We start from the raw sequence: 18891 nt of genomic DNA on the forward strand, positions 1-18891 counted from the left end.
TTTGTAACCTCTTTATCAGGAAGAGATTATCATTTATGGGTTTATCTTAGCAACATTATTTAATAAGCTAATAACCCAATTCATTTCAGGTGTTACATTTTTATAGAATTAAACCAAGAATTTCTAGAAAGCAACTTAAATTGCAGAGCCAAATTTTCAGTAATGATCAACAGACAAGAGCATAGCTAATATATAGTTCAAAATTATGAATCCTGTTCCTTTAGTTTATCTACCATGAAAATCCAAACATTTATCAAGACAACCAAAAGAACAGAGCATCCTTTATTCACACAGCATTGACTTAGCATTCAATGTCCTGACCGAAACCATTTTTCACCAGAAGTTAGGCCCGGTTTAAACTTTTAGTGCTAGTCCCTTCCCGGCCTCAGCTCGCTGGCTCTGCCCAGGGCTCAGGCTCTATCGCCAGCGCCTACCTGGGCTGCACCCCATCACAGCTCTGCCTCCCACTGGTGCGTACCTGTCTGCCTGCTGCTTCGGGCTATCTTGTGCACACCTTTGTCTGCCACTGCCACTGGGCACGTGCCCGCACACACAAACTCACGTTTAAACTTCCTACTCCCATGAAGGGACTACCTAATAACGAGTTATTCCCACCATAAGGGAAAAACAGAAAAACATTTCCCATGAAGGGATCCTAAATATTGAATTATTCCCACTCTGAGGGAAAAATAAAAAACATTTGAACCAAAATTAAGCAAACAGACAGCAAAACTTTAAGCTCTGGGCTCGCTTGCTGTTCAGCCAGCAGCAATGAGGCCTACCTGCCGATTCTTTGTAATTCAGATGCTGCCGCTCTGCACTTGGATGCATGCAGCTGGAATTCAGTGGGGAGGGCTGGGCTGGAGAGAAGGCCATGAGACTGAAGGTTAACCTTGACTGTAAGCTTGATGGGATTTAGAATTACCATGGAAACAGCCTTCTGTGAGGGATTTCCTGCATTAGGTTAATTGAAATGGGAAGACAACCCTAACTGTAGGTGACACCGTTCCATGGGCTGGGGGGGCCCTGGGCTGAACAAAAAGGAAAAAGCCAGCGGAGGAATTGGCATCATCTCTTCCGGTCCTGCTGCAGGACCTGCTGCCCCACAATGCTGCAGGAAGGCAAGTTAGAGAGAGAGAGTGGACAGGAGAAGGTGAGGGCTGACCAGAACCTTGGGACACACTAATAATGGAAGGCAGAAGAGGAAGAGCCCACAAGGAAGGCTGAAGAGGAAGCAGGCAGCTCTTTCAAAGAGTAGCTCCCTGGACTTTGACTTAAGTAAATGCTTCAAGGCGGGAGATGATTTGCTGTGTCCAGTGCTGGAAAAAGGCCCCGTAAGGTGAGGGCTGAGAAGCGACTGAGGGATTTAGTAAAGGGGAGGTCGGGGGTGAGGTTGATAAGAGCAGTCTGAGGGGTGAGGTAGAGTGAAAGCCTTCCTGAAGTGGGGGCAAGCAGGGGGGGGGAACTGCAGGCAGACCTCTTGGACCAAACCGGGGGCGTGGACAGCGGGGAAGTGGTCACTTTTTGCACAGAAGAAACGAAGATCTGTGGGCTATGCTAGTGAGAGTGCTTCAAAGGAGAGGGGAGAAATATGGGCGAAAACCAGGAGGGCACTGAGACGTACAGAGAGAGCCTAGGTCAGCTGGGCACTGTGGCACTTGCCTTTAATCCAATACTTGGGAGGCAGAGGCAGGAGGATCTCTGTTAGTTCCAGACCAGCCAAAGCTACACAGAAAAACCCTATCTTGAAAAAACGAAAACCCTCCCCCTTCAAAAAAAAAAAAAAAAAGCCTCCCCTCCAACTCCTCCACGTCCACCCTCCCACCCCCCCTCCCAACTTCATGTCCCCCTCCTCCTCTTTCTTCCTTTACAACCCACTGTTCAGTGCGTGCAGACAGCATACGCGTGGGTTGAGGCCATCTTCTGGAGCATGGGTGGCCTACCAGGGACCGTACCCCTAAAGAAAACAGACTCTGACTCCCCTAGCAGCCATCAACTGTCAATAACTCCTCTGCTAGGGGCTGGGGAATCGTGAGCTCCTCCCCATCCACGCTGGAAAGTGGACGGGCTTGATTTCGTGCTGGTCCAATATCTCTGAGAAAATGGGGACATACGGGATTTGGAGCGGAAGTGTAGGAACTGGTCCCGGGTGGCGATTAATCCATGGATGCAGAAGACGTGTGTGTGTGTGTGTGTGTGTGTGTGTGTGTGTGTGTGTGTGTGTGTCGGGAGGAGGGGCGTCAATGACCCGAACACGTCGTATTTCCTAGTCTCCACGCTATTCTTGATGAACTAGGAAAGCCAAGTCAGGGATGAGGACGAGGAAACATGAAAGTTTGATGACGGTGGAGGGAAAGACGTTTGAAACCAGGTTGGAAAGCGCGGCCGGCCGGGGCAGTTTTTCCTGGCGAGGTTAGTCTCCCTCCGCTCACCATAGTTGCGTTTCCTTGGAGACCAGACGTTAGCGAAAGCGCTAACAAGAGGTGGCAAGCTTCACGGGCTTCTGGAGACGGTCTGTGCCTGGAGGATCAGGATTCTTCTCTTTTCCCCAATGGCACTAAAGTGAGCAGAGAGCATGGCGGGGTGGCCGAGGACGCATGTGTGGGTTTCATCCCGCAGCCCTTGCCCCCCAGGCTCCCAGTCGCTGGTGTGCTTGGTAAAGCAGGGCTGCAGGATCCCTCCTTGGGCCGGGGATGATGGAAGTTTTCCTACCCACCCCCGACTCTTTCCAGACGCACCCACTCTAGGACTCACTTCCCAGGGCACAAGTTGCAAGTACTGGTGAGTCCGGGAAGGGTAGGGCGGACGGTGTGGGTGGAGGTCTCTGACCTTGTGTTCCACCTGCCCTCAACTCTCGAGCATGATAGACTCTGGGCCTGAACGTCCAGCCCAGCAGCCTCTGGACCTCACTTAATGCCACTCATCACCTGATCAGAACGTAGGGGTGAATCAAGCTGCTCACTCACTGATCTCATCGGCTGCTCCAGTTGCCAGAGGGTGGGTCTTTGGGTGTTTTCTATGATTTCTGTTTCCTCAGGTTCTTAGCACCTCATGTCTTTGTTGAGTTCTGGCTACCTGCTACAACAAAAGCAATGGTTAATACTCACAGAACCACTGCGTTTGAACACTTCTCACAACTCACAACTCAAGGACTTAGGCTGTGTTAGTAGGTTCACTTTACAGATGGGAAAATCGAGGCTTAGAGCTCAGGTCACTTGCTCTAGGATTTAGGTAACCTGAAAAGGGCAAGCTGGAATTGAACTCACCGACCCTGGAACTGACTGCGTTATGTGTGGTACATTATGTTCCCTAACAGTGGTCAGAGAAGAACCTGAAGTCGAATACTCTGCCTCCCCTCCAACAAGCCAAAGGCCACAGCAAAAGCAAGATGAAGACTCCGCCAGGTGGGCAGGGATGCTTGGGAGCTAGTGTGGGGGTTGGGGACAAGCTAGGGTGGCTGCTATTGGCCCTTGACACTGTTCATATTACGTAGGCTAATGTGACAAATAGCCTTTAGGTATTGATATGGAAGTTCATTTCTTAGGAATGTATTTGTAGATGTGTGGGGAGGAGCTGGTCTGTTCCATACAGTGATTCAGGAATCTAGCCTCCTGTAGCCTCATAGATCTAATGTTTGGCATGCCCTCGAGGACCTCTGCTGCCAGAGAGGCAAGAGAGAGCAAGAACAAGGGGACCCAGACCTGAAGTGACACATACCATTTGTACTCCTTCCATGAGCTGTAACTCTCATCACACGACCATGTCTGGCTGCTTGGGAAGCTGGGAAAAATCTGGCTGTATGTTCAGGAGGGGAACAAACAGTTTGGGAAATTAATAGACTCCACTACACCACTGTTAACCTTCCCAGGGAAATTCTGAGATCTTGGCACAGGAAAATGTGGGTTTGTATCTTGGCAATGCCATTTACTCACTTGGAAGAGTCTTTCATCTTTCTGAGCCTTAGTCATTTCAACCACGAAAAAGGATTGTGTGGGCTAGGCATAGTGGTGCACACAGATAATCCCTCCAGCATTCAGGAGGCTGAGGCAGTAGATTATGAGTTCAAGGGTAGCCTGAACTATCAAGAGCAGCCCTTGCAGGGTGGTGGTAGCACGCACCTTTAATCCCAGTACTTGGGAGGCAGAGCCAGGTGGATCTCTGAGAGTTCAAGGCCAGTCTGGGCTACAGAGAGAATTCCAGGACAGGTGCCAAAGCTAAAAAAGAGCAGCCTTTGTGTTGTGTAGCTGTTTCCTCCTAATAGAAATACCCCCACCCCCACCTCCATCCCATCCATGGAGGGAGAAGTAATGTTACAGGGCTCAGGAAGTAAAGGAAAGTTACAGGGCTCAGGAAGTAAAGGAAAGTTACAGGGCTCAGGAAGTAAAGGAAAGTTACAGGGCTCAGGAAGTAAAGGAAAGTTACAGGACTCAGGAACTTCCTTAAACAAGAGTTGCAAGGCCCCTCCTCTAGGATTTATGAATAGTTCCAGCTACCCAGAGAGAGCTATGGCAGAGCTGCTTACACGCAGGGAACTCCAGGAACGCAGTTTTCATGAGTTTTCACCCATGCTTGGGTGGACTTTGGGGGCTGCAGCTGCCTGTGAGCCATTTATGCCATCCGTGCCCCGGTAAGCCATCCTTAACTCATACTCCTTCAAGTAACCCCAGGAAACGCTGGCTTCAGTAGGGCTATGTATATCTGTGTGAGGGCGTTGGATACCCTGGAACTGGAGCTACATATAGTTGTGATCTGCCATGTGGGTGCGGGGAATTGAACCCAGGTCCTCTGGAGGAATAGCCAGTGCTCTTAACTGATGAGCCATCTCTCCATCCCCCTTAGAAATTATTTTTATTTTATGTGTATTATTGTTTTGCATGCATGTGTTTCTATACATCACTTGCAAAACACCAATGCACATAAATTTTTAAAAAAATAATTTAAAATAATTTTTGAAAAAATCAAAGAGATGGTTTGGGGTGTAGCTCAGTGGTTATAGACCTCTGCGGCCACGCCCATCTTCCCACGAGGGCTGGTGATCTGAACTCAGGTCCTCACGCTGGCACAGCAAACACTTTACTCACATGCCTGTGATCCCAGCACTTGAGAGGCAGAGGCAGGAGGATTAGGAGAAAGCTATCGATGGGTATATATCTAGTCCAGGACCAGGCTGGGCTACATGGGACCCTGTCTTAAAAACCTAAAAAAATAAATAAATAAATAAATAAATAAATAAATAAATAAATAAATCTGTAGTTAGTATATATGTAATAAGAGTAACTTATCATCTTAGCATTCAGTATTAACATTTTCCAGAATGAAGGATCTTGATCTGGTAAATACTTAGTATGGTTCTCAAGTGACCAGTTGCACATGGAGTAGGGTGACTGTGGCTGGAGACAAGCAGCCGAGTGGTGGTTCCATGTTGGTACAGAAGTGTCTGATAGAAAGCAGGGTTTCTTCCCCTACCCCATGCCTCCTCCCTCCTTCCCTTCCCCTGCAGCTCAAGCTGTCATCCTCCTGCCTCCACCTCCTGAGGCTGGAACAGCCATGCTCAGTCAGTGTAGTACGGAGGGTTCCATTCAGGGCTTTGTGCGCTGGGCCAGCACTGCACCAACGGAGCTCTGTCCCCAGCAGGGGTCCTAAGCATCTGCCCTCTAAGAACCTTTGCTCCATCCGGCCGCTGCTCACAGGGTTACAGAGAGGGCTGGTTGGAGTTCAGCATGGCTGCTCTGGTCACTAGACGTAAGAGTAACGAGAAGCAAGAGTCCAGCTCTGTAGATGCGGCAGGTACTGTGTCACACAACTTAGGGCACAGCCACCTCTCTTCCCACCTTCACGACCCACCTATGAGGCAGGCACGGCTGTTCCCATCTGATAGGAGGACCGAGGGACAGGCAACCATGTGGTCTTCCAGGTGACGGAGCTGCTAGAAAGCCCCCACTTTCTACCAGCCAGGTGGGGAGAGCCGGGGTTTGGGTTTGTGGGACATGCTGTCCCCCACTTGCTGCCCCTTTCTGAGTCAGGCTGGAAGAACACAGAGGGGGTAGGTTCTTATTTTATTTTATTGGTTTTTCTGAGACAGGGTCTCTCTCTGTAGTCCCGGCTGGCCTCTAACTCACAAGAGATCCCCCCTGTCTTTGCCTCCCAAGTGTTAAAGGCATGCGCCACCATGCCTGGTTGTGGTGGGGATGATGGTGGTGGTCTTGACTTTCATTCTGGTTGACAGTGGGGTTGGCCTGGTTTACCTCAGTGTTTCCGTGAAGTTCACCTTCCAGAGAATAGGTTGAACCTTGAAGGGAGGCTGAAGCTTATAACCTCTGGGGAGGGGTCCCGTGGGGGAGGGGTCCCGTCGGGGAGGGGTCCCGTCGGGGAGGGTCCCGACCCTGGCCATCTCAGCTCTTGCTGGCCATCCTCTGTCATCTCCATGTCACTGCATTCTCTTGGGCTTGTCCCTCCCTATAACAAGGCCCAGGGCAGGGCCAGGAGCTTCATCCTTTGTTTGTGTCACACGCTAAATCTGTAAATGAGGGGGCCTGGGGCCTGGATGATGGCACTCTCTGGGACCTGGGCCCCTCATCCTCTCTCTACCCTTCCCCCTCTGTCCTCGGCAGTGAAGTCCCAGTCCTCTATAGACGTGGTGAGCTTATCAAAGAATGCACGAGGACCTCGAAGAAGGGAAGGAATGCACCATGGGAAGATGCAGGCCAAGGTCCGGCTGATGCGGGTAAGAGAGGCCGGGAGCAGGCGACAATGTGCGGCTTCACAGACCGAGGCAGCGCCGGCCAGTCCCCCCCCCCCCACACACACACAGCAAGCCCATGGGCACACTTAACTAGTCTTATTTTGCAGATGGGGAAAGAAATGGCTTGTACCAGGTCACACATCCAGAAAACAGTGTCCTGGGGGCCAAACACAGTTAAGATTGGGTTGTTGTGCTTAGACGGAAAGCATTAGACTAATTTCTAGTTCTCCGTATTAGAAATGTAATCAGTGGCCCGCCCGTCTTAGGGCTGGCAGTACACGGAGCTCTGCCCATTTGGGAGTGGTGCTTGTAAGGCTTCTTCTAAAGCCTTCACATCAGCTCACACCACTGTAGCTAACTCATTCCGTACCCACCCCCCAGGTCAGGTCTCTCTGGGTAACCCAGACTGGTCTTGAACTCACACTCGGCCTCTAGAGTGCTCGAATATAGGTGTGCTCTACCATGTCCCATGTCCACCCTTGTTATACATTGTTTTACGGTTTCTGTAATCACTTGGACCACCTTTTAAAGTTTTTTATTTTTTATTTTTTAAAGACTGGTCTCATGTAGCCTAGCTTGCCTTCACTCACCATGTAGTAGAGGGTGACCTCGAACATAGTGAGTTCCAGGCCAGTAAGGGTTAAACTGTGAGAGCCGTCTTAAAAATAAAAGTAAAAATATGTGTTTTTCCCTTCAGCCCTCATTTGGACAGATGGTTTCAGTGGGTCGATCATTTGTAGGAAGGTCTGTTTCTGATGTTCTCTCTGTCCGGCCTATGGGGGAGGCTGTGTGTCTTTGTTTGGTACACACTGTGGACACGGACACTGTTGCAGTAAATGTGCCCCTCAGCAGTTCTTGGTGCTGTCTTTTGTAAGCGTTTATCCCTTCAGTCAGTCAGCAGGTCCTGCCTGAACACCTGCTGTGTACTGGGCCCTGTTCTGAGCTTGGAGATTCACCAGGGCCAGGCTCTGGCCTTGCGGAGACGAGTGATTGATTATAAACACACATATAAAACGTGAAGTGATAAGCCAGAGAATATGGTAGCTCACGCCTGTAAATCCCAGCACTTGGGAAGCTGAGGCAGGAGGACTGCCCAGGCTGCCTCGTGAGTTCGAGGTCTGCCTGGACTACAGAATGAGAACGTGTCTCAAAAGATAAAGACAGAAAACGGCAGTAACCAGTGCAGCGATAATACAGTGCGAGGGAAACAAGACTGAGGTTGGAGCTGAAGGGGCCCAGGAGAAAGTGTGTGTCTGAGGCCATCTTAGACAGGTGGGTCAGTGAGTGAAGAAGCCGTGGCAGCCATCTGGGGGAGGGATGTTTACAGCCTGTTGGAGAGGGCCTGGCGGAGAGCACGGTTTAGGCATTGCAGATTCACTGGGTGCAGGGTACAAATGCAGGCCCTGAACTTCACTTGAGAAACAGAATAATGACTTAAACACCCCCACCCCCACCCCGCCAAAAAAGAGACACCTCGTAATTGCTCCAGTGTCTCTTGCAGAGCTCCAGACATTGTCCTTGAACTGGTGATAGCACTGTGGGTACACAGACACAGCCTGCCCTCCTGTGTGACCTGCTGCTGCTGGAAGGAGCCCAGCAAGATGATAAGGAAGGCCCTGGGGTGGGGTGGGAGTCCTAGAAGCCTGGGAATGGAGACACAGCCACACATTGGAATCGCAGGATTGCGTATTGAGGTCAAGGTCATGCAGGAGACAACACCATCCCACATTAGCTCTGTGGTTAGACAGACACATTTCTAGAGCAGAGGTCATAAAACCCCATTTCTCATAGTCACGGTGTGTGTGTGTATCAGTGTGTGTTCCCAGCTTTTCCTTTCACCAGCAATTTGAGTTCTGTTCCGGGGACTTGAAAGTGACTTTTTTAAAACACACACACACACACACACACACACACACACACACACACACACACACACACACACACACACACACACACGACAAGGCATTTCTGACTTTTGGGGTCTGGGGATGTGGGAGCAAACAGTGGCTAGCAATGGCTAGCCGCCATTGACAGTAGCTCTGCTGTGTGTGACTTTGGGTACGATGGAATCTGGACTTCTGTAAAGTGAGACTAATCAGTATTAGTTCATGTCTCCTAGGCTTGCTATGAGGTAATGTGAGTGCAGCACACAGCGCCAGCACACAGCGGCCACAATGCACTGGCAATGGTGCTGTTCTCTGGTCCCGAATGCAGGAGCCGAGGGCCAGGGCAGATGGGGAAATGAGGGTGACCGTAAGGAACAGACAAGAGAGTTCGCAGATGGGATGGAGACGCAGTGCGGGGCACTGGAGCCGAAGAAACCCGTTCCCGCTGCTGTTTGCTGTGCACACACGGAGCTTGCCCGAATTGCCTAGTGGCTGTGTTGGAGATTTGTATCTCACTTCTAAATGGCAGTTCTCTGAAGCAGCAATTAGTTATTAGCTGCTTAGAATGACTACCAATGAGTTATTTGAGGTTAATTAACTTGTCCAAGTTCCCCCAGATGGCAGCTGGCAGATCCGGGATGTCCCAGTCCAACTCACATGTGGGCCAGCCTCTCCGAGCTACTTCTTTTCCTTTCTTTCTTTCCTTTTTTTAAAATTTATTTTGTTTTTTCAAGAAAGGGTTTCTTTGTGTAGTCCTGGCTGTCCTGGATCTCACTCTGTAGCCCAGGCTGGCCTTGAACTCACGGAGATCCATCTGCCTCTGCCTCCGGAGTGCTGGGATTAAAGGCTTGTACCACCACCCCCTGGCCTTCTTTTCTTTTTGAGACAGGGTGTTTCTACGTTCCTCACACTGGCCTGATTAGCAGGAAGTTGTCCTGCTTCAGCCTGTGCTGGTGTGACCAGCCTGTGCCACCATACATACACTGGGCTCCTTGCAGCACAGATCGCACTGGGTTCTCGAGGCCGGATGGTGGGAAGACAGACAGACTGTGAGACGCCAGAGTCTGGCTTCCCAGTCTCGGCACCGTCAGTCCCGGGCCAGGTGACAGTGTCCGAGCCTCCACCTGTGAGCTGGAGGATGAACTGATTCTTGTGTCATCTGTAAAGCAGGTCACAGCACTTGGCTGGCCCAATGTCCAGCAGGCCAGCTGTTGTTATTAATATTGTTATTAACTACTAATATTATCGATCTTCTGTACCACTGGATGTAACCTTGGGCAAATCACTTGCCCCTTCACACCCACTTTCTACAGGGGCATTGTGTGATAAGAAACCGTGGGTGTCCTCTCCTCCACCCTTCCCTGCTTCTGTCCAAACCTAGCCTGTCATCTCTGCTGCCTTCTTACCTGACCGGGCCACCATCGTGTCCATTCTTTCTAGTTTTTATAGATCCGAAGAGGTCTTTAGTAATAGGGTGTAGCCTTATGGACAGATGTTTGTTAATTAGATGATGATGAGCCACCAACTGTAGGATGAATTCTAATTTCAGAGATGTGACAATGGTGTATGTGTGTGTCCCGCTTAGTGGGTGAAAGGGTAACAGTGTCTCCATTTCCAGGAGATGCAGGGGATGGGGCACCACCTGGCAGCATTTACTACAGGAGGCCTTGGGGCGGGAGGGTCCTCAGCACCCCCCCTCGCCCCCCCCCCCCCGTGGTCCTCCCCGCCCCCTTCCCCAGTCCCGCTTGCAAGTTAGTCCACGTGTACAGTGCTCCCCGCCCCTGCCCTACATCCACAGTCGATGCTTCGAAACCAGCGGACCTCACTCCAGGAGCTCTACAACCACGAGGGCTTCCTCAGCAAGCTCAACCAGGAGCTGATCCAGGCCATCCAGGACATGGAGGAGAACATGGCCGTGAACGTGCGCACAATGCTGCAGCAGCAGGGCATTCTCGGGGTGAGCCGCCTCCTCCCCGCGGCTAGCTTCCTTCCCGTGCAGGCGCGCCCTCTGCTGGTTACTCCTGACCCCCATCTGAGAAAATGCAGTGCCTCCCGTCGACCCCCACTTACCAGCTGGGAGGCTAACCTTGTGTCTTGGAGCTTGGTGGAGTAGATCACAATAACACCCACCTCAAAAGGGAGGTCGTGGCTGTCACACCTGGCATTTGTGCAGTAGAAAAGTATGTGGTGCAGCCACTACCACCACTGCCGACTGGCCGGGCGTCCCCAGTGAGACACCAAATGCTCTTTGTGCACTCATACATACCTCACCACAGCCCAACAGGGTGGGCGTTATTCTTGTCCTCATTTTACAGATAAAGAAACAGAAAACACAAGACTAGGGGATTAGACCTGCTCCAGGTCATCCAGATAGCAAGAGTCAGAGCCAGGATTTGAACCCAGGCAGTCTTACCCCAGGATCTGTGCCTTCCTTGCCCCCTCTATCATTGTTTTTAGGGAGTCCAGTTGATTGAGTCCACTGACACCTTGCTGGGGAAGTAACTACAGTACTGTCTGGAGCCCACCCTGCTGTTAGGAAACTCAGTGGTGGCATGTGGGGTCTGTGGGTGGAGAGCGACTTGTGGGGAGCTGGAAAAGCCTTCTGGTGCTGGGGTGAGAGGGCCAGGAAGGTCCCAGAAACCCAGAGTCTGGGCTAGAGAAGAGTCAGAGGGTGGATGAGTGCTTTCTCTGTGACTGTGGTTGGCCCAGAGCCGACCTGGAGTCTGTGAGATGCAGAACAAGGGTCAGACTCTGGGGGTGAACTAGTCCCGTAGGCTGCTGTAGGAAGGTGCTGGGGTGCAGTGCTTCTAGAGTAGTGGAGACTGCAAGGTCAAGGTCAAGGGGTCAGCAGGGCTGGCTTCTGTTGCAGATGGCCATCTTCTTACCATGTCCTCATGTGCCTTTTCTCTCTGTGTGGAGAGCGCGCGGCTGTCTTGTGGGGGACACACCGGTCCTCTCTGATGAGGGCCTGTCCTTGTGACCGCAGTCACTCTTATTTACTTCCCTGAGGGTCCTGTCTCCAAAAGCAGTTACACCCAAGAGGCTTTGGTGGACACAGTCCCATTTCAACAGAGACCAAAGCCACGCAGTTAGTTCTTCAGCCCAAGCAAACTTCTTGCACCGCCCCACGCCCAACACCTTGCATGTGAAGACCATTGGGGGGGGGGCGTGTTCCTCAGGAGCTGTCCATCTTCTTTATTGAGACAGGGTCTGTCCCTGGAACCTGAGGTTTCATATTAGGCTAGGCTGGCTGGCATACCTCAGGGATCTGCCTGTCTCTGCACCCCTGTACCAGGATTATAAACCCACAACATCACACCTGGCTTTTCACTGTGGGTACTGGGGATCGAAGCCGACTGGGCCATCCCTCTGGCCCCTTGGACCATCCTGGGTCCCCACCTTCGGGCCCTTGGGAACAGCCATCACGAGACACCTTGCCCACACGAAGCCTTCCCTCTACCGGGGTCCCCAGGCAGTTGCAGTTAGCACTGGGTATGTGCTGTACTGGAGGTGAGGACACTTGGGGAGCCCCAAGGGGACCTCTGACTCAGACAGTGGAGCATCAGGAAGACTTCCTGGGGAAAGCCGTACTTGAGCTGAAGTTTCCTGAGGTGTGAACTGGTAGAGACTGGATGGAGGAGTGTTGCAGGCAGAGGAAACAGATGCCCACAGACATGGGGTGAGAGGCTGCAAAGGGGAGCATGAGGAGCGACAGGCGCTATGGACAGCAAGGTGTGAGTGAGGGGTCCGGGGAAAGACGAGTTTGCCCAGATCACGGAGGGTCTTTTCAGCCATGGCAAGGAGCCCATCGAGAAGTGGAGTGGGAGGTAACAGCTCTGTCTTCCGGGCCTGGGAGTGGGGTTGTGGAAGTGCCCTGTGACTGCGGCCCCCTGTGAGCTGGAGAGCCAGCAGAGGCTTGTCGTGGTCAGCTGAGCTCACTCACCCCTTGTGTAGAATGTCATCGACATCTTGGAGTACTCAAACAAGAAGCGGGTGGAGCAGCTGAGGTCTGAGCTCCAGGAGTGGAAGGAGAAGGAAGAAAGCAAAACAAACAGTAAGGGGCGACCCCCACCCCCACCCTCGCTGCAGACCCCCCAGCCCCCCCCACCCTCGCTGCGCGCCCCACCCCCTCCCGCCTCATCCGGGAGCTCCTGGGGGAGGGCGGCTCCTCTGCTGCCTTCTAGGGAGAGCGCACTGCTGAGATCTGGAGCCCATGGCTTACAAAGGAGGAGGAGCGCCCAGGCTGCGGCTGCACACTCACTGTGACCTCCTAGGATGCAGGGACTTGTCTCATCCTTTACCTGCCGAGGAGGAGACTGAAGCTGAGGGACAGGAAGGGCCTGCTGCAGGCCATGTGGCTAGGAGTTGGGATCCAGGCCTAGCCTGGCTAAGCTTCCTGTCAAGGTCCCTCTGGGAGGCAGTGACTGGGACCACTGGTCTGGATCTGTGATTCCCCCCCACCCCCTCAGAAGCTAGATGCCCAGGAGATGTATGTCAGGCAGTGAGAGACACTGGGAATCCCCTCCATGGAGGAAGGCAGGATAGACACTACCTTCCATTCATTTCTGTTTTTTGAGGCAGGGTCTCACTCTGTAGCTCAGGCTGGCTTGGAACTCGCTTTGTAGCCCAGGCTGGCCTTGGATTCTCAGCAGTCCCACCTTAGCCCCTCTGGTGCTGGGGTTACAGGTGTGAGTCATCACTGCTAGACTTTGTCTTCATCCGGCCAAGGATCACGTCTTAGGCACCATTGTCACCCTGTCTCTCTGGCCGTGCTTCCTTGGGGGCATGCATCTGAGGATGCTGATATCCAGTTAGGGATAGTCTCCTCCGGGAGGGCCGCTTGGCAGTCAGCAGTGCTGGACTGGTCTAGGGATCTTTCACCTTTTCATTTCTCTTTTCTGGGGCCTGAGACCTTAGCAGCTTCCACCACCTCCTACCTGGTGTGGGCACATCTCAGCCCAGACCCCAGTGCACTGGCCAAGGACAGCTGGGTGCCCGGGGTCTCCTGGGAAGACCCAGACATCTGCCCATTTCTTTAACTGCCCCTCCCTTCCCCATGCTGTCCCCCCCGCCCCCCGCACCCCCAGGCTTGAAGCAGGAGGTGGATCAGCTAAATGCTGAAATCCTGAAGATCCACGAGGAGGTGAATTTTCTGAGCACCTACATGGATCACGAGTATCCCGTCAGGTCGGTCCAGATCGCCAATTATATACGCCAGGTGCAGCAGGCAAAGGACAGCCAGCAGGTAAAGGAGCCCCTGGCCCCCATACCTGGACTACATGGAACGCAGGAGTGGTGGGCAAACCCTCTCTGCCAACCCCCAGGATGAGCTGGACAGCCTTAGAGAGATGCGTGAAATGATCCTGGGGTGTTTTTCCAACATGATTGAGAAGAAGAAGAAGAAAATCCTGAAGTCTCTGATGGTGGTGAGTAGCTAGGTGCCGTGGTGGGTCCTAGCTTCCCTGTGCCTCTGCCTCTGGTGTCCCCGTCGGTCACCTGTGTGTGCTCTTGCCGAGGGTATCCAGAGACAGGCTTCTCCTTTGTCCACAGAAAACCCAGAAACCCTATGAGGAGGTACTTGTGTTGAAGACCCTGGACAGCCAGCGCCTGCAGAGGTGCATGATCTGGTTCAGACAGGTGAGGGCACCAGGAAGGCCCTGTGAGGCCTCTGTGAGGGGTGGGCCTTGGCTTACACAGACCTGGGCCTCAGGAGGGGCCCGGTTCTGGTGCCCGCCTTCTTCCTTGACTGTACCATTGTGACTCATCATCTCAAAGAGGACTCATGCTTGCCCGGACCTTGACCTTGCCTCACTGGCCACCACGTCATGTAGGCCATGACCCGGCAGTCTCGCCACGTGCCACCTGCTCCACACTGACCACTTCCCTTCACCCTTTGGCTCATGATCAGAGTCGGGGAGCGAGACCCCACCCTCTCTGGAGTGAGTCTTCAGCATCTTGGCACCATCATCCACTTTCAACTCCAGGGCCCTGCCTCCACCAGTCCCTCTTTCCCACACTGTGCGTCCCACCCCTCTGTCCCCCGCCTCTGTTCTTCACTGCTCTGTCACCTCACTGGAAAGGCCCATGCCTGTTCCTCTCTGGAATCCAGCACATCTTAGTGACAGTCCGTACCATCTCCCCAGGCGCCCTCCTTCCGTGGTATTGTCCCTTGTCCCCAGGTTTGGACTCCACACTTCCTTCCCCTGTCTCTCCCCTCAGCTCATCGAGCAGCTGAAGGAAGAAATACCTGTATTAATTTCGGAGGTGGAGCAAATGTATGCAGGAGTCTGGGACCCCCGAGAGGTCGTTTTTAAGGATGTTCTGCTTCATAGACCCAAGTATGTAGTCTCGGCTGCTGTGCTGGGCTGAGCAGGCGGGTTCCTAGGGAAGGCAATCTGGGTAGGTGGTAAGAGCCTAGGCACGGAGGGAGGAGCCTGGGTGTGCCTCCGCTCGGCCACTAGCCTAGACACAGCTTTCCCTGCCCATCTCTGGTGTAGCTGAGCCCGATGGTTAGTTCCAGGAAAGACACCGGGACAGAGGTGGAGGGACATCTTTTCTGCTTGGCAGGCTCCTGTGCCCCAAGAGGAGAATGTCTTCCCTTCCAAAATTAACCTTTGGCCTGCTTTCCCCAGGGTTCGATGCTACTGTAGGCCCAGATGGTAGAGTGGGACAGGCCAGACCTCTTCGTGATGCCACCACAGGACCTTGTGTGGTGGCAGAGCCTAGCATTCGCAAATTATATAATTTCCCCCTTTGTCTCCCTGTTCCCTCCCAGGCCTTTCCTTGTGTCCTATTTTGAGACTTTGTATTTTGAGACCGAGTCTCGCTTTGTAGCTTAGGCTGGCTGCAAATATGATTCTCCTGCTTAAGCCTTCCCAATGCTGGGGTTACCATGCTTTTAGAGAATTTTCTTCCGGGAGAGGGTGTTAAGCAACATCTGCCCCCTAAGGTTCCAACAACAAACCAAAGTTTGATTCTATCAGAATTCCTCCTGGGAAACCAATGAGTTTATCGGCTTCCTCCCAGAGCCTAGGTCACGGGGTCACAGGAGTATGTGTGAGCTCAGAGCAGCTCCCTGGAAAGCCTGCTTCCAGAATGGGTGATGGCTCCCCCTGGCTGTGTGAGTGGAGTCCTCTTAGACTTTTCTTTCTCAGTCTATAAACTCTAGCCTCTCCCTGAGACCCTGAGGCCACATGTCTGGTTGGGAGGCGTGGTTAGATGCTCAGCTGAGGGTTCCACGACCCTCCCACCCTCCCGGGGGCCTTCTTCTGTGAGGGAATGCCGTCAGTCAACAGATAGAGCTGGGATGATGTTCTTGCCATCGGGCACAGCCAAATGTATGAGGATGGTAGCACCTTGGCTCAGAGGACAGTCCTCCGTCCCACACCATGGCTCGCTGTCCTTGCTGGTTGACCTTGGCTCAGAGGACAGTCCTCCGTCCCACACCATGGCTCGCTGTCCTTGCTGGTTGACTTTCCCTGTCCCCCGCTTTCCATCTCCCCTCCTCCTCCTTCCCCTCCTCTTTTTCTTTTGAGTTTCTGTTGTTTCTGAAATGCCAGGGAGCCTTTGAATGAGAGTGACCCTTGAGGAACCACAGAGCCGAGAAGGGCACAAGACGTTAGGAGACACTGAGCTCTGAGCATGGAGCTGCTGAGAGCTAGCTCCATGAGCCTGGGAGCGCTTGTCCCAGGACAGTGAGTTGGGGCACTCAAGGAAGGACTCCCTGAGGATGTGACATTGACGTGGGTTCCGGCTCCCTTCTGATCTTGGTCCTTTTTAGGGGTACATTAGTCCTTGACAACTTTTCTTCCCACTTTTGACCTGTGTGTGGGTGTGTGTGTGTGTGCGTGCGTGCGTGCGTGCGTGCGTGCGTGCGCGCCCTCCCCCTCCCCACACACATGGTGCGTGTGCAGGTGGCTGCAGATTGAGTTTTGTGCAGATTGAGTTTTGGGATGATGTCTCCCCGGTAGCCACTGGGGTTATAATGAAACTGGAGGTGCGTCCCCTCTGCCCCTAATCCTGGTGCCCCCGTTGACCTCTCACAGTCATTTCTGCTTCCTGCCAGGTGTACCCCAGACATGCCCGTGGAGCTCAACATTCCTGTGCAGGAGCCGCTCCCCTTCTAGATGGCGTGCCTGGCACCTCTCCTCCCCGCTCTCTTCCATCCCAGGGGTTTGGGCTGGTTTACTTGCAAGATGCTGTCTCCATTGTGAGTCTGAGCCACAGCCCCTCCTCCACCCCGCTCCCCTGCTGCTCGGACCAGGCAGGACTTCCCAGTCTTTGCTGCCAATAAAGCTGGGCTTGTGTTTGCTTGGTGCTGTTGTGTGGGGCCCCTCCTAGGGATCAGGGTTAGGCTGCTGTGCTGCTGGCATCTGGGAGGAGTGTTGGAGTGCTGCCTCCTCTGTCTCCATGGTTCCCTCCTGGTCCAGTTACAGTTGGGGCCCGGAGCGGTTGAGGCCAGTGCCAAGGCAGAAGAGAGACTCCTTGAAATTCATTCACTTGGGAGCTTCCTGGGTCCCCAGGGTTGATGGCCACCGCTCTTCTGGCCTAGCCCTGCTCCTCCCCAAAATCCATCGGACTGTAGCCCAGACTCAGGCTTGGTACAGAGCTGCACAGCAGTACACCACAGGCCCTCGGCTGTTGAGAACCAATCCCTCCCAGGAGGCCTCCTCCGGCTCCAAGTGACCACACAAATGTCAAAGCTGCACGCTTCTGGGCTCAGCTTGCAACTACTCCAAAGGGCTGTTCCGTTTCCTTCTCTGGATCTGCAGCAGCCCGCAGCTCCCCATAACCCCGCATCCCTGCACCACCACCACACACAGCAGAGAGGGAAATTTGTCCCAGATGAAGCCTGTAGAGACAGACAGTCTTGTCAGGTGGGGCTCATCTGCCGGATGCTCCTGGACACTCCCCTGCCTCTTAGGCAGACAGGGCTGCGCTGCCTTGGTTTGCCTAGCGCTCGGGCCGGGACTCAGGTGCCACGCATATGAAACAAGCGTGCAATCCTGAGCTATAGCCACAGCTTTTTTTTTTTTTTTTCTTTTTGGTTGATGGGGACCAAGCTCATGCTAACCCAGTCATCTATCACCGCATTGCAACCCCAGCCCCGAATAGGTAAAGGCCTCCAAAGGGGAGTCAGGGTGGCCGCTTTGTTTCCTTTGTGTCCATGAGACTCTCGTATGGACACTGTTTTCCAGCTGCACGAGATGGGGGGGGGGGTCTGAAGGGAAGCACCTTTGGTGGACGCTGGGCACCTAGGCACTAGCTAAGTGCAGAAGCCACAGTTTGGACAAATAGGCAGTGGCCTAACCCACCCGTGTCTCTGTTTCTGTGAGGCGGTGGGGCCGCAGGACAGTCCCACCCACACGCTCCTCCTTTTGGCCGACTGTACCTGTTGGCCATTGTAAGCAGTGGGGCAAACCCAGACGATCTGATACTCACTGCTGAGTAATCTGATAGCTGCTGTTGTCCCCGAGTGGCTCCCGGGGAGAAAGTCACCAGGCCGAAGATCCTATGAGGGAGGAGGGCTTGCAGGAGGCGCCCGCCCGAAGGTCAGGGTTTCTTAGAGGGCCCCAAGAGCTGCTGTCTCGTGCAGCTTTAGAGGGGCAGTGTTATCTTTGGTGAAGGCCAACGGGTAGTAAGTAGGTGACGTCATCACAGGTGTGAGGCTGCAGGTCCTCAGTCTGAGTCAATAGTGTTCGGTGGGGTACAGGACAGGGATTGGCTTTCTGGATAGTCTTGAGGCATAGATCTTGGATAGAGAGAGAGCCTCATGGACACAAACATGTTTGTTGAGCATATGGGTGAGCATCCCTTTTGGGGGAATTTCTGTGCTGTATTCAAGATTTCTGAGAGATGTATAGACTTACTAGTGGGGTGGCAGGATCCCAGTGATGGAGCTGGCTCTGCACTTTGCTGACCCAGGGTGAAGATGACCCCCACAGCCTTGGGGTTTGGATGGGGAGTATCTCATGTTCTTACAAGCATGCTAATAAAGCCAGTCATGGGAAACAGGCCACGCGATGACATTGCCGTGGTCTTAGCCACTGTGGTGGAATCCCTCCTTTGTTCATTACTGTTGGGTACAGAGAAGGGGACAAGGGGACTGGAAGATACCGTTGGCTCAGGAGTGTAATCTGGGCTGTTACTCCTCTGTGGGAGGGGCTGGGGCTGTAGTGTTTGAGGATGTTTCTCCTGTTCACCACCGACTCCATCTTACTGCTGGGCTGGATACATTCACTTTCACCTTTTGGGGAAGTTCCT

General features: G+C 53.1%; 1 protein-coding gene across 2 annotated transcripts; it reads left to right on the plus strand.

Annotated features, from left to right (window-relative positions):
• Positions 1-1886: 1886 nt before the first annotated feature.
• Positions 1887-16937, plus strand: C4H20orf96 (chromosome 4 C20orf96 homolog). Of its 2 annotated transcripts, XM_006985498.4 has the most exons (11): positions 1887-2562; positions 2733-2781; positions 3317-3404; positions 6612-6724; positions 10427-10585; positions 12583-12682; positions 13716-13873; positions 13953-14054; positions 14179-14265; positions 14848-14966; positions 16694-16937. In XM_006985498.4, the coding sequence occupies exons 1-11, from the start codon at positions 2552-2554 to the stop codon at positions 16752-16754; spliced, it is 1047 nt and encodes a 348-aa protein (XP_006985560.1). In that variant the 5' UTR covers positions 1887-2551; the 3' UTR covers positions 16755-16937. The 2 variants fall into 2 exon arrangements, with proteins under 2 accessions (XP_006985560.1, XP_076426970.1); XM_076570855.1 differs by lacking the exon at positions 2733-2781 and having other exon boundaries at positions 2320-2412.
• The last annotated feature ends 1954 nt before the right edge of the window (positions 16938-18891 follow it).

The sequence above is a fragment of the Peromyscus maniculatus genome, chromosome 4 (assembly GCF_049852395.1).
Source record: "Peromyscus maniculatus bairdii isolate BWxNUB_F1_BW_parent chromosome 4, HU_Pman_BW_mat_3.1, whole genome shotgun sequence".
In the NCBI taxonomy this organism is placed as follows: Eukaryota; Metazoa; Chordata; class Mammalia; order Rodentia; family Cricetidae; genus Peromyscus; species Peromyscus maniculatus.